General features: G+C 47.9%; 1 protein-coding gene across 2 annotated transcripts in view; it reads left to right on the top strand.

Moving 5' to 3' along the window:
* Nucleotides 1-12,240, top strand: part of BUD13 (BUD13 homolog) — a 162,449-nt gene that overhangs the window by 88,655 nt on the left and 61,554 nt on the right. For both annotated transcript variants that reach the window (XM_063943284.1, XM_063943283.1), the window contains exons 8-9: nucleotides 5,416-5,554; nucleotides 11,734-11,918. In XM_063943284.1, the coding sequence (XP_063799354.1) occupies nucleotides 5,416-5,554; nucleotides 11,734-11,918 (324 nt within the window). The remainder of the gene's footprint in view (nucleotides 1-5,415; nucleotides 5,555-11,733; nucleotides 11,919-12,240) is intronic.

Here is a 12,240-nt window from a genome sequence, read left to right as displayed (position 1 = left end):
TTTCACAAGCTACGGCAGGGAAGTCCACTTTCCTACCAACTCCTTTTACGAGAACCACTCCACAGGTTAGGAGAGGTTATTCGGGACAAATGTTAATTCATTTAGGTTACAGTCCTTTCGAGCCCAAGCAAGAGTTTTCGGTTCACAAGCCCTTGGAGGCAGAGGTACAGGCCGCTTACAGACAACAACCAGAAAGCAGGATAAACCTGCTGACAAAACAGGGGCATGACGGCCTCCCAGCTCACCTGGGGTCCCCCTTGGTGGGCGCACGTCTGGAAGGTTTCCAGAACATCTGGACCACAACCTTACCAGAACTTTGGATAAAGGGTATAAACTGGATTTTCAAGGCCTCACAGTCAGTTTTTTTTACAACAGAATTCCCTCGGTGCCCTCAGGAAGCAGAGGCATTACTGACAGCAATTCAAAAATTGCTACGGTCAGAGGTCATTATTCCAGTTCCCGCCTCTCGGAAAGGTACGGATTTCTATCCCTATCTTTTTGTCGTGACAAAGCCAGACAGGACGGTCAGACCGATACTCAATTTCAAAGTTTTAAACCAGTTTCTAAGGGTCTACAAATTCAAGATGGAATCAATCCAGTCGGTCATTGCATACTTAGAAAAAGGCGAGTTCATGGTATCCATGGACGTACAGGATACAGATCTGCATATCCCAATCGGGACTCCTCACCAGGCTTACTTAGGGTTCGCACTGGTGATGGATCACTCCCAATTCAAGGGCCTTGCCGCTCGGTCTATCATCAGACCCAGGAATCCTTAGGAAGATCATGGCAATCATGGTTGCAGGATTGAGACTTTTAGGGGTCACGTTTATATCTTGTCTTGACGATCCACTGATCGAGACATCCGCTTGGGAACAGTTGATCAAGGATGTTCAGACGGGTCTGGGACTCCAGGTCGACAACAAAAAGGTCGACACACCTTAGTTCGATGCCAATTGGTCGACACACCTTATGTCGACATGGACAAAAGGTCGACAGGAACAAGGTCGACATGGAAAAAGGCCGACATGCGTTTTTTTGGTGTCGTTTTCTTCGTCGAGTGACCGGGAACCCCAATTAGTGCACCGCGTCCTCTCGCATGGCTAGCTTCGCTCGCATGGCATGCTTCGGGCATGGTGCCTCCGCTTCGCTCGGCACAGATTACCGTTCCAATCGTAGTCCACGTGGATCGTTAAGTATGAAAAGGTTCCAAAAAAGAAAAAAATTGTGAAAAACTCATGTCGACCTTTTTCCATGTCGACCTTGTTCCTGTCGACCTTTTGTCCATGTCAACCTTTTGTCCATGTCGACATGTGTGTCGACCAATTGGCGTCGACCTACGGTGTCGACCTTTTTGTTGTCGACCTGGAGTCCGGATACCGGTCAGACATCTCATCAATTTCTCATTCAACATGGGTGGCTTGTGAATTTCCAGAAATCTAACCTCATGCCAAATCAACGAATTCAATTCCTCGGTCTTATCTTGGACACGGTACAATTGAAAGTTTTCCTACCAGAGAACGAGGTCCAGGACCTACAGAGATTACTGGCTCGGGTACTGAGGTCACAAACGGTTTCTCTACACCTCTGTGGGCAACTTCTCGGGAAGATGGTGGCGTCTTTCGAAGCTCTACAGTACGGCAGACTTCATCCCTGACCATTCCAGATGAACCTCATTGCTCAGGGAGCAGGGTCACACTGGCTTCTACATCAAACAATCCGACTTCCACCGCACATACAAACATCCTTTATTTGGTGGTCGTTGCACAGGAATCTCGTAGCAGGCAAGAGATTCAGCATTTGGGATTGGTGGATCCTGACAACGGACGCCAGTCTCAGAGGTTGGGGTGCCGTCTTGGCGGAACATCAGTTTCAGGGCAGATGGACAATACTGGTGAGCAGCCTACACATCAATATTCTAGAACTAGAAGCGGTTTACAATGTGCTTCTCTTAGCCGAAGACCTAGTCATGGGTCAACACATAAAGATATAGTCACGACGACGGCATACATGAACGGTCAGGGAGGAACTAGGAGCAGGATGGCGTTATAAGAAGCCACAAAGATCTTGTTGTGGGCAAAAAGGCGAAACATCATCCTCTCGGCAGTGTTCATTCCAGGTGTGGAAAACTGGGAAGCAGATTATCTCAGTCGCCAGGACATGCATCCGGGGGAGGGGTGCCTTCATTCACGGAATTTCGACATGGTGTTGAGGAGATGGGGTCTACCTCAAGTCGACCTAGGGTGTCTCGGCAAAACCATCAACTGCCCAAATATGTGTCCAGGACAAGAGCTCCAGCAGCAGAAGGAGTGGACGCGTTAACACTTCCTTGGTGTTACAGGAAGGTTTAAGTTTTTACACCTTTCCCACTCATACCCAGGGTTTGGGAAAATGTTGAAACAAGAACGAGTGTGGGCGATTCTAATCGCACCAGGTTGGGCCTGCAGGAGTTGGTACTCAGACCTGTGAGAGTTACTAGCGGAAGATCTTTGGCGGTTACCTCAGAGAGAGGACCTGCTATCTCAGGGACCGTTCCAACACAGACCAGACCAGGCTGCGTTTAACGGCGTGATTATTGAAACCCGGATCTTACGAAACGGACGGATACCAAGAACGGCCAGTCCTACGGTGATTACCACTAAGACGCCGGTCAGAGCCAGGCACTACTACGGGATTTGGAGAGATACATGGACTGGTGTCCAGAATGTGGGTGGGATTCGACGAACTTCCACTTATCCAAACTTCTACTTTTCCTTCAGGTCGGTCTAGGGGTAGGTTTGAGGCTGGGCTCTCTGAAGGTTCACATTTTGCCTTTCTCCATCCTATTTCAACAGCGGTTAACATCTTTGCCAGAGGTTCAAACCTTTTTACAGGAGGTTCTGAGGATCCAACCCCCTTTTCGTCCCCCCACTGCACCATGGGACTTAAATTTGGTGTTGGAATTTTGAGATCACCAACTTTTGAAAAAAAAAAAAAAAATCTCTAGGACGGTCACATTTTTGCTTGCCTTGGCCCCGGCCAGGCGTGTTGCTGACTTGGGAGCCTTATCCTGTAAGAGTCCCTTTTTAATTTTTCATAAGGATAGGGCAGAACTCCGTACAAGAGCAGATTCCTTCCTAAGGTTGTTTCGGGGTTTCATGTAGACCAGCCAATTGTGGTCCCATCGTTCCAGAGTCTTGCAGATGGGGAAGTGTCTTTGGATGTTGTCCGAGATTTACGGGTATACATGCAAGTTACGCCGTCCTTCAGAAAGTCGGACCATTGATTTGTTCTTTATGATGGGCCAAAGAAGGGTTGGCCAGCAGCTAAGCAGTATTTGTCTCTGTGGATTCGACTTCCCATTCGACAAGCTTATATTTTCTGTGGCAAACAGGTTCCAGTTCAGACGGGTGCTCCTACCACCCGATCAGTGGGTACCTCATGGGCGGCTGCCAGAGGTGGTTCTACTACTCAATTTTGCAGAGGGACGACGTGGTCCTCAGCCCACACGTTCGCGAAATTTTACAAGTCTGACACCTTTGCGTCCGGAGACTCTTAAGTTCGGACGTTCAGTTTTGCAGGCCACCGACAGCACTCCCTCCCTTGGGGATAACTTTGGGACGTCCCCTACTGTATAGGACTCCAGTGTCCCCTAGTGGATGAAAGAGAAAAGAGGATTTTGGTACTTACCGATAAATCCATTTCTCTGAATCCTCTAGGGGACACTGGACGCCCGCCTCGGTGCTGTCAACCTGCTGTGTTCAAAGTTCTTGTTCAAACAGTTCGTACAAACAGCGTTAGTTTTTCGATAAGAGTTTTTTGGATGCTGTTTGGTATGTTGTACGGTTCGGTTCCTCCCATGTGCTATAATATCCTATCCTATTCTTTCAGTCACATTTTCAAAACTGAGGAAGGAGGGATGTGAAGGGGGAGGAGCCGGCTGTGCAGACAATGCTAATTTTAGATTGTGCCACACCTCCGGTTGCAAGCTTCACACCCCTACTGTATAGGACTCCAGTGTCCCCTAGAGGATTCAGAGAAATGGATTTATCGGTAAGTACCAAAATCCTCTTTTTGCTGTTTGCCTGAGGTGTGTTGTAACCACCTACAATCAGTTTATAGCTGTCGTTTGTCTTGCACTTGTTACATGATATTTGTTTTCTATGGTTTACATCAGATTTCTTTACAATTTTATGAAACTCTGCTTTATCTCATGCACAAAATACTGTATCTACACTTCTGTAGTCGCAGAGCAGTACGTACGACATGTGCTATTATAGGTGTTTTTGCTCTTTAGTACGAGTCACATTTACCATCATGAATGATCTGTATAGCCACGGCTCCTGTGGTGCACTCACCTGACTGCACATGGGGTAAGACTCTTGTATAGTCTATAACATTTATAGCACAACACCAAAAACAAAGCTGGGCCTTCCTTTATAGAAACCGATAAGCGAGACACTGCACACATTAGGTGTAAATGTAGTGGCTCATATTGAATGAGAAAGTACTTTCACCTACAGTATGCACTTCTTTATGACTGCCATTAGATAAATGAAATGAGAAGCAGTTTCCTTTAATAACCTCTTATAAGGCTAAATTGTCCTTTTCCTTTTTTGTACAGTGGTGGGAAGGTTTCTGACTGCCAATGTACTATTACAGAAAGCTATTTAAGCATCCTCTTTCAGACATTTTTCCCTTTTAAAACCTGGCACGTATATTGGCACAGGGAAAAATAGAAAGTTGAATATTAAAATGAAGAAGTATGACCATTAAGAGAGTCTGAATCCTCTGTCTAAGAACATGAAAGCCTCAAGGAGATATGTGTGGTAGCCTGAAAGAGTTACTGGTAAGGAGCAGATGCTGATCCTTTCTAAAGAGGGGTACACACATAGAGATGTGTGCTGAGCGATCTAGCACAGACCGCTCAGCACACATCTTTCCCCCCACTCAGCGCGATGTGTGCTGGGGGGTGCATGCAGGCCAATCTAGAACCAGCGATAGCGACAAGTGGGGCCGCGCATCGCTATCGCTATGGGCATACACCGGGAAAAGCCGTGCTAAATTTCTAAGCAACCAAGTCAGAGTCTGTAGCTTTCTGTGCACATTACAATGAAGATGAGGCAGATTGGTACGCAGTCTAGCCACAAATTTGAGTTGCCAATTTTGCAAGAAATGATTGCATGTTACATGTGCACTCTTCCATTGTTGTTCATTCTCCGGTCAGCTGTTAACCTCATGTGCACCTCCTCGTGATGGTGGGGTAACACATTTGGTAGATTGCTATGTGGGGCTAGCTCTCCTGATATATATGAGCAGAATATGCTACACATCCATTTTTGTTGTGTCAGATCATAAGAAAGTATGGGCAGAGCTTGCGGCACTATGTCATTGCTTAGTGACTTACTTTAAACGTGTTCTCTTTAATCTATCCAGTTGACTCAAGGAACACCAAGACAGTATTCCGAGACAAGAGTGGAAAGCGCAGAGACTTGGAAGCTGAACATGAACAGCAACTGCAGAAACAAGCTATTCAGGATAAGAGGGACGCAATGTATGCCCAGTGGGGCAAAGGGTAAGAAATAAGGGAGGACTATGGAGATGATGTAAGTGAACAGTGTTAAATGAGGTGCTGGGCTAGGCATGTGTTGAAAAGCCAATTTTCTCTAACGTCCTAAGTGGATGCTGGGGACTCCGTCAGGACCAGGGGGAATAGCGGCTCCGCAGGAGACAGGGCACAAAAAGTAAGCTTTTAGGATCACATGGTGTGTACTGGCTCCTCCCCCTATGACCCTCCTCCAAGCCTCAGTTAGGTTTTTGTGCCCGTCCGAGCAGGGTGCAATCTAGGTGGCTCTCCTAAAGAGCTGCTTAGAAAAAGTTTTTTAGGTTTTTTATTTTCAGTGAGTCCTGCTGGCAACAGGCTCACTGCATCGAGGGACTTAGGGGAGAGAATTTCAACTCACCTGCGTGCAGGATGGATTGGATTCTTAGGCTACTGGACACCATTAGCTCCAGAGGGAGTCGGAACACAGGTCTCACCCTGGGGTTCGTCCCGGAGCCGCGCCGCCGACCCCCTTACAGATGCTGAAGATTGAAGGTCCGGAAACAGGCGGCAGAAGGCTCTTCAGTCTTCATGAAGGTAGCGCACAGCACTGCAGCTGTGCGCCATTGTTGTCACACACTTCACACCAGACGGTCACGGAGGGTGCAGGGCGCTGCTGGGGGCGCCCTGGGCAGCAATATATAATACCTTTTATGGCAAAAGAATACATCACATATAGCCATTAAGGCTATATGTATGTATTTCACCCATGCCAAATGTCTAAAACTCCGGGAGAAAAGCCCGCCGGAATAGGGGGCGGGGCTTATTCTCCTCAGCACACAGCGCCATTTTCCTGCTCAGCTCCGCTGTGAGGAAGGCTCCCAGGACTCTCCCCTGCACTGCACTACAGAAACAGGGTAAAACAGAGAGGGGGGGCATATTTTGGCGATATTTTTATATATTTAAGCGGCTATAAGGAACAACACTTATATAGGGTTGTTCCCATATATATTATAGCGCTTGGGTGTGTGCTGGCAAACTCTCCCTCTGTCTCCCCAAAGGGCTAGTGGGGTCCTGTCTTCGATAAGAGCATTCCCTGTGTGTCTGCTGTGTGTCGGTACGTGTGTGTCGACATGTATGAGGACGATGTTGGCGTGGAGGCAGAGCAATTGCCGATAATGGTGATGTCACCCCCCAGGGAGTCGACACCGGAATGGATGGCTTTGTTTATGGAATTACGTGATAATGTCAGCACATTACAAAAATCAGTTGACGACATGAGACGGCCGGCAAACCAGTTAGTACCTGCCCAGGCGTCTCAGACACCGTCAGGGGCTGTAAAGCGCCCTTTACCTCAGTCGGTCGACACAGACCCAGACACAGACACTGAATCTAGTGTCGACGGTGATGAAACAAACGTATTTTCAAGTAGGGCCACACGTTATATGATCACGGCAATGAAGGAGGCTTTGCATATCTCTGATACTGCAAGTACCACAAAAAGGGGTATTATGTGGGGGGTGAAAAAACTACCTGTAGTTTTTCCTGAATCAGAGGAATTAAATGATGTATGTGATGAAGCGTGGGTTAACCCAGATAGAAAAATGCTAATTTCAAAAAAGTTATTAGCATTATACCCTTTCCCGCCAGAGGTTAGGGCGCGCTGGGAAACACCCCCTAGGGTGGATAAGGCGCTCACACGCTTATCGAAACAAGTGGCGTTACCGTCTCCTGATACGGCCGCCCTCAAGGATAAGGCTGATAGGAGGCTGGAAACTACCCTGAAAAGTATATACACTCATAATGGTGTTATACTGCGACCAGCCATCGCCACAGCCTGGATGTGCAGTGCTGGGGTCGTCTGGTTGGATTCCCTGACTGAAAATATTGATACCCTGGATAGGGACAGTATTTTATTGACTATAGAGCAATTAAAGGATGCTTTCCTTTATATGCGAGATGCGCAGAGAGATATTTGCACTCTGGCATCGAGAGTAAATGCGATGTCCATATCTGCCAGAAGGAGTTTATGGACGCGACAGTGGTCAGGTGATGCGGATTCCAAACGACATATGGAAGTATTGCCGTATAAAGGGGAGGAATTATTTGGCGTCGGTCTATCGGATCTGGTGGCTACGGCAACTGCCGGAAAATCCACTTTTTTACCTCAGACCCCCTCCCAACAGAAAAAGACACCGTCTTTTCAGCCGCAGTCCTTTCGTTCCTATAAGAACAAGCGGACAAAAGGACAGTCATATCTGCCTCGGGGCAGAGGAAGGGGTAAGAGAGGGCAGCAAGCAGCCCCTGCCCAGGAACAGAAGCCCTCCCAGGGTTCTGCAAAGCCCTCAGCATGACGCTGGGGCCTTACAAGCGGACTCAGGAACGGTGGGGGGTCGACTCAAGAATTTCAGCGCACAGTGGGCTTGCTCACAGGTGGACCCCTGGATTCTACAGGTAGTATCTCAGGGTTACAGGTTGGAATTCGAGAAGTCTCCCCCTCGCCGGTTCCTAAAGTCTGCTTTGCCAACGTCTCCCTCGGACAGGGCGACGGTATTGGAAGCCATTCACAAGCATTTTGCTCAGCAGGTGATAGTCAAGGTACCCCTTCTACAACAGGGAAAGGGGTATTACTCCACGCTATTTGTGGTACCGAAGCCGGACGGCTCGGTAAGACCTATTCTAAATCTCAAATCTTTGAACCTGTACATACAAAAATTCAAGTTCAAGATGGAGTCACTCAGAGCAGTGATAGCGAATCTGGAAGAAGGGGACTTTATGGTGTCCCTGGACATAAAGGACGCTTACCTGCATGTCCCAATTTGCCCTTCACATCAAGGGTACCTCAGGTTCGTGGTGCAAAACTGTCATTATCAGTTTCAGACGCTGCCGTTTGGATTGTCCACGGCACCTCGGGTCTTTACCAAGGTAATGGCCGAAATGATGATCCTTCTACGAAGAAGAGGCGTATTAATTATCCCTTACTTGGACGATCTCCTGATAAGGGCAAGATCCAGAGAACAGCTGGAAGACGGAGTAGCACTAACCCAACTAGTGCTGCAACAACACGGGTGGATTCTGAATTTTCCAAAATCTCAGTTGACCCCGACGACACGTCTGCTGTTCCTGGGAATGATTCTGGACACGGTTCAGAAAAAGGTGTTTCTTCCGGAGGAGAAAGCCAGGGAGTTATCCGAACTTGTCAGGAACCTCCTAAAACCAGGGACAGTGTCTGTGCATCAATGCACAAGAGTCCTGGGAAAGATGGTGGCTTCTTACGAAGCGATTCCATTCGGCAGATTCCACGCACAAACTTTTCAGTGGGATCTGCTGGACAAATGGTCCGGATCGCATCTGCAGATGCATCAGCGGATAACCTTATCGCCACGGACAAGGGTGTCTCTTCTGTGGTGGTTGCAGAGTGCTCATCTGTTAGAGGGCCGCAGATTCGGCATACAGGACTGGGTCCTGGTGACCACGGATGCCAGTCTGAGAGGCTGGGGAGCGGTCACACAAGGAAGAAACTTCCAGGGAGTATGGTCAAGCCTGGAGATGTCTCTTCACATAAATATACTGGAGCTAAGAGCGATTTACAATGCTCTAAGTCTGGCAAAACCCCTGCTTCAGGGTCAGCCGGTGTTGATCCAGTCGGACAACATCACGGCAGTCGCCCACGTAAACAGACAGGGCGGCACAAGAAGCAGGACAGCAATGGCAGAAGCTGCAAGGATTCTTCGCAGGGCGGAAGATCATGTGATAGCACTGTCAGCAGTATTCATTCCGGGAGTGGACAACTGGGAAGCAGACTTCCTCAGCAGACACGATCTACACCCGGGAGAGTGGGGACTTCATCCAGAAGTCTTCCACATGATTGTGAACCGTTGGGAAACACCAATGGTGGATATGATGGCGTCCCGCCTCAACAAAAAACTGGACAGGTATTGCGCCAGGTCAAGAGATCCTCAGGCAATAGCTGTGGACGCTCTGGTAACACCGTGGGTGTTCCAGTCAGTGTATGTGTTCCCTCCTCTGCCTCTCATACCAAAAGTACTGAGAATTATACGGCAAAAGGGAGTAAGAACGATACTAGTGGCTCCGGATTGGCCAAGAAGAACTTGGTACCCGGAACTTCAAGAGATGCTCACGGAGGATCCGTGGCCTCTACCTCTAAGACGGGACCTGCTTCAGCAGGGACCGTGTCTATTCCAAGACTTACCGCGGCTGCGTTTGACGGCATGGCGGTTGAACGCCGAATTCTAAAGGAAAAAGGCATTCCGGAAGAGGTCATTCCTACACTGGTAAAGGCCAGGAAGGAGGTGACTGCACAACATTATCACCGCATTTGGAGGAAATATGTTGCGTGGTGTGAGGCCAGGAAGGCCCCCACGGAGGAATTTCAACTGGGTCGATTCCTACATTTCCTGCAAACAGGATTGTCTATGGGCCTCAAATTGGGGTCCATTAAGGTTCAAATTTCGGCCCTGTCGATTTTCTTCCAGAAAGAATTGGCTTCAGTTCCTGAAGTCCAGACTTTTGTAAAAGGAGTACTACATATACAGCCCCCGGTTGTGCCCCCAGTGGCACCGTGGGATCTTAATGTAGTCTTGGATTTTCTAAAATCCCATTGGTTTGAGCCGCTCAAATCGGTGGAGATGAAGTATCTTACATGGAAAGTAACCATGCTACTGGCCCTGGCTTCAGCCAGGAGAGTATCAGAATTGGCGGCTTTATCATATAAGAGCCCATATCTGATTTTCCATACGGACAGGGCAGAACTGCGGACGCGTCCTCATTTTCTGCCTAAGGTGGTGTCAGCGTTTCACCTGAACCAGCCTATTGTGGTGCCTGCGGCTACTAACGAGTTGGAGGATTCCAAGTTGTTGGACGTGGTCCGGGCATTGAAAATATATATTTCAAGAACGGCTGGAGTCAGAAAGTCTGACTCACTGCTTATATTGTATGCACCCAACAAGATGGGTGCTCCTGCTTCTAAGCAGACGATTGCTCGTTGGATTTGTAGCACAATTCAACTTGCACATTCTGTGGCAGGCTTGCCACAACCTAAATCTGTCAAGGCCCATTCCACAAGGAAAGTGGGCTCATCCTGGGCGGCTGCCCGGGGAGTCTCGGCATTACAACTCTGCCGAGCTGCTACTTGGTCAGGGGCAAACACGTTTGCAAAATTCTACAAATTTGATACCCTGGCTGAGGAGGACCTTGAGTTCTCTCATTCGGTGCTGCAGAGTCATCCGCACTCTCCCGCCCGTTTGGGAGCTTTGGTATAATCCCCATGGTCCTGACGGAGTCCCCAGCATCCACTTAGGACGTTAGAGAAAATAAGAATTTACTTACCGATAATTCTATTTCTCGTAGTCCGTAGTGGATGCTGGGCGCCCATCCCAAGTGCGGATTGTCTGCAATACTTGTACATAGTTATTGTTACTAAAAAATCGGGTTGTTATTTGTTGTGAGCCGTCTGTTCAGAGGCTCCTACGTTTGTCATACTGTTAACTGGGTTCAGATCACAAGTTATACGGTGTGATTGGTGTGGCTGGTATGAGTCTTACCCGGGGTTCAATATCCTTCCTTATTGTGTACGCTCGTCCGGGCACAGTACCTAACTGAGGCTTGGAGGAGGGTCATAGGGGGAGGAGCCAGTACACACCATGTGATCCTAAAAGCTTACTTTTTGTGCCCTGTCTCCTGCGGAGCCGCTATTCCCCCTGGTCCTGACGGAGTCCCCAGCATCCACTACGGACTACGAGAAATAGAATTATCGGTAAGTAAATTCTTATTATCAGTCCCATTGCCAACATTATTGGGTTTAGAATTCAAACATTCATCTGAAGCGTGGCATTGGGCAGATATGGAGGCCGTACTGACATAAGGATCATCCTGCTTTCTGTTGTGGGGATACTATAGTCACATAAACCTCAAGAACATTTTGGATTGGACCCAGCAGAGAGACCTCGATAATTTAGGTCAGATGGACCACTACAAAGACCTAGTTTGGTATAAATGTGGAAGTAGCTTTTAAGTAATCTGCTGAGCCCAGCATTATTGAATGCGCAGAGCCTTTTGCATAGGACTGAACTTTGACATAAGCTTGAGTAGTAGGAAGAATCCATTCTTGCTGTACAGGCGTCAGGCACTGAGTGAGAGGAAATCACTTAGAAGTCATGATTTGTATGATAACATTCTGCCCTTTCTTCCAGCCTGGCACAGAAGGAAAAGCAGCAGCAGAATCTGCAGGATGCTGCTCGAGAGATTTCAAAACCTCTGGCTCGATACATTGATGACTCTGACCTGGACCGCATGTTACGAGAACAGGAGAGAGACGGTGATCCGATGGCAAAGTTCCTGCAGAAGAAAAAGGACAAGGAAAGCAAAGGAAAGAACGGTGAGTTGGGTTATTTTTCTACCATCAGAAGATAATGTAGAAGATGTAAATACTGCGAAAGCTTTGCCTTTATCAGAAGTGCTTCTATCTAAGGAAATTTCATTAATTTATTTAGTTCAATTCATCAAGTTGGTGATAAAATGATTTACAAATCCTTGTTCTTGCTTTTGCCATGAAGCTCAGAATTGAGCTCAGGTGCATCCTGTTTCCACTGATCATCCTTGAGATGTTCCTACAGCTTATTTGGAGTCCACCTGTGGTAAATTCAGTTGATTGGACATGATTTGGATAAGCACACACCTGTCTATATAAGGTCCACACT

This window comes from Pseudophryne corroboree, chromosome 10 (assembly GCF_028390025.1).
Source record: "Pseudophryne corroboree isolate aPseCor3 chromosome 10, aPseCor3.hap2, whole genome shotgun sequence".
Taxonomy (NCBI): Eukaryota; Metazoa; Chordata; class Amphibia; order Anura; family Myobatrachidae; genus Pseudophryne; species Pseudophryne corroboree.
Note: the sequence above shows the minus strand (reverse complement) of the source record. Positions and strands in the feature narration are given on the sequence as shown.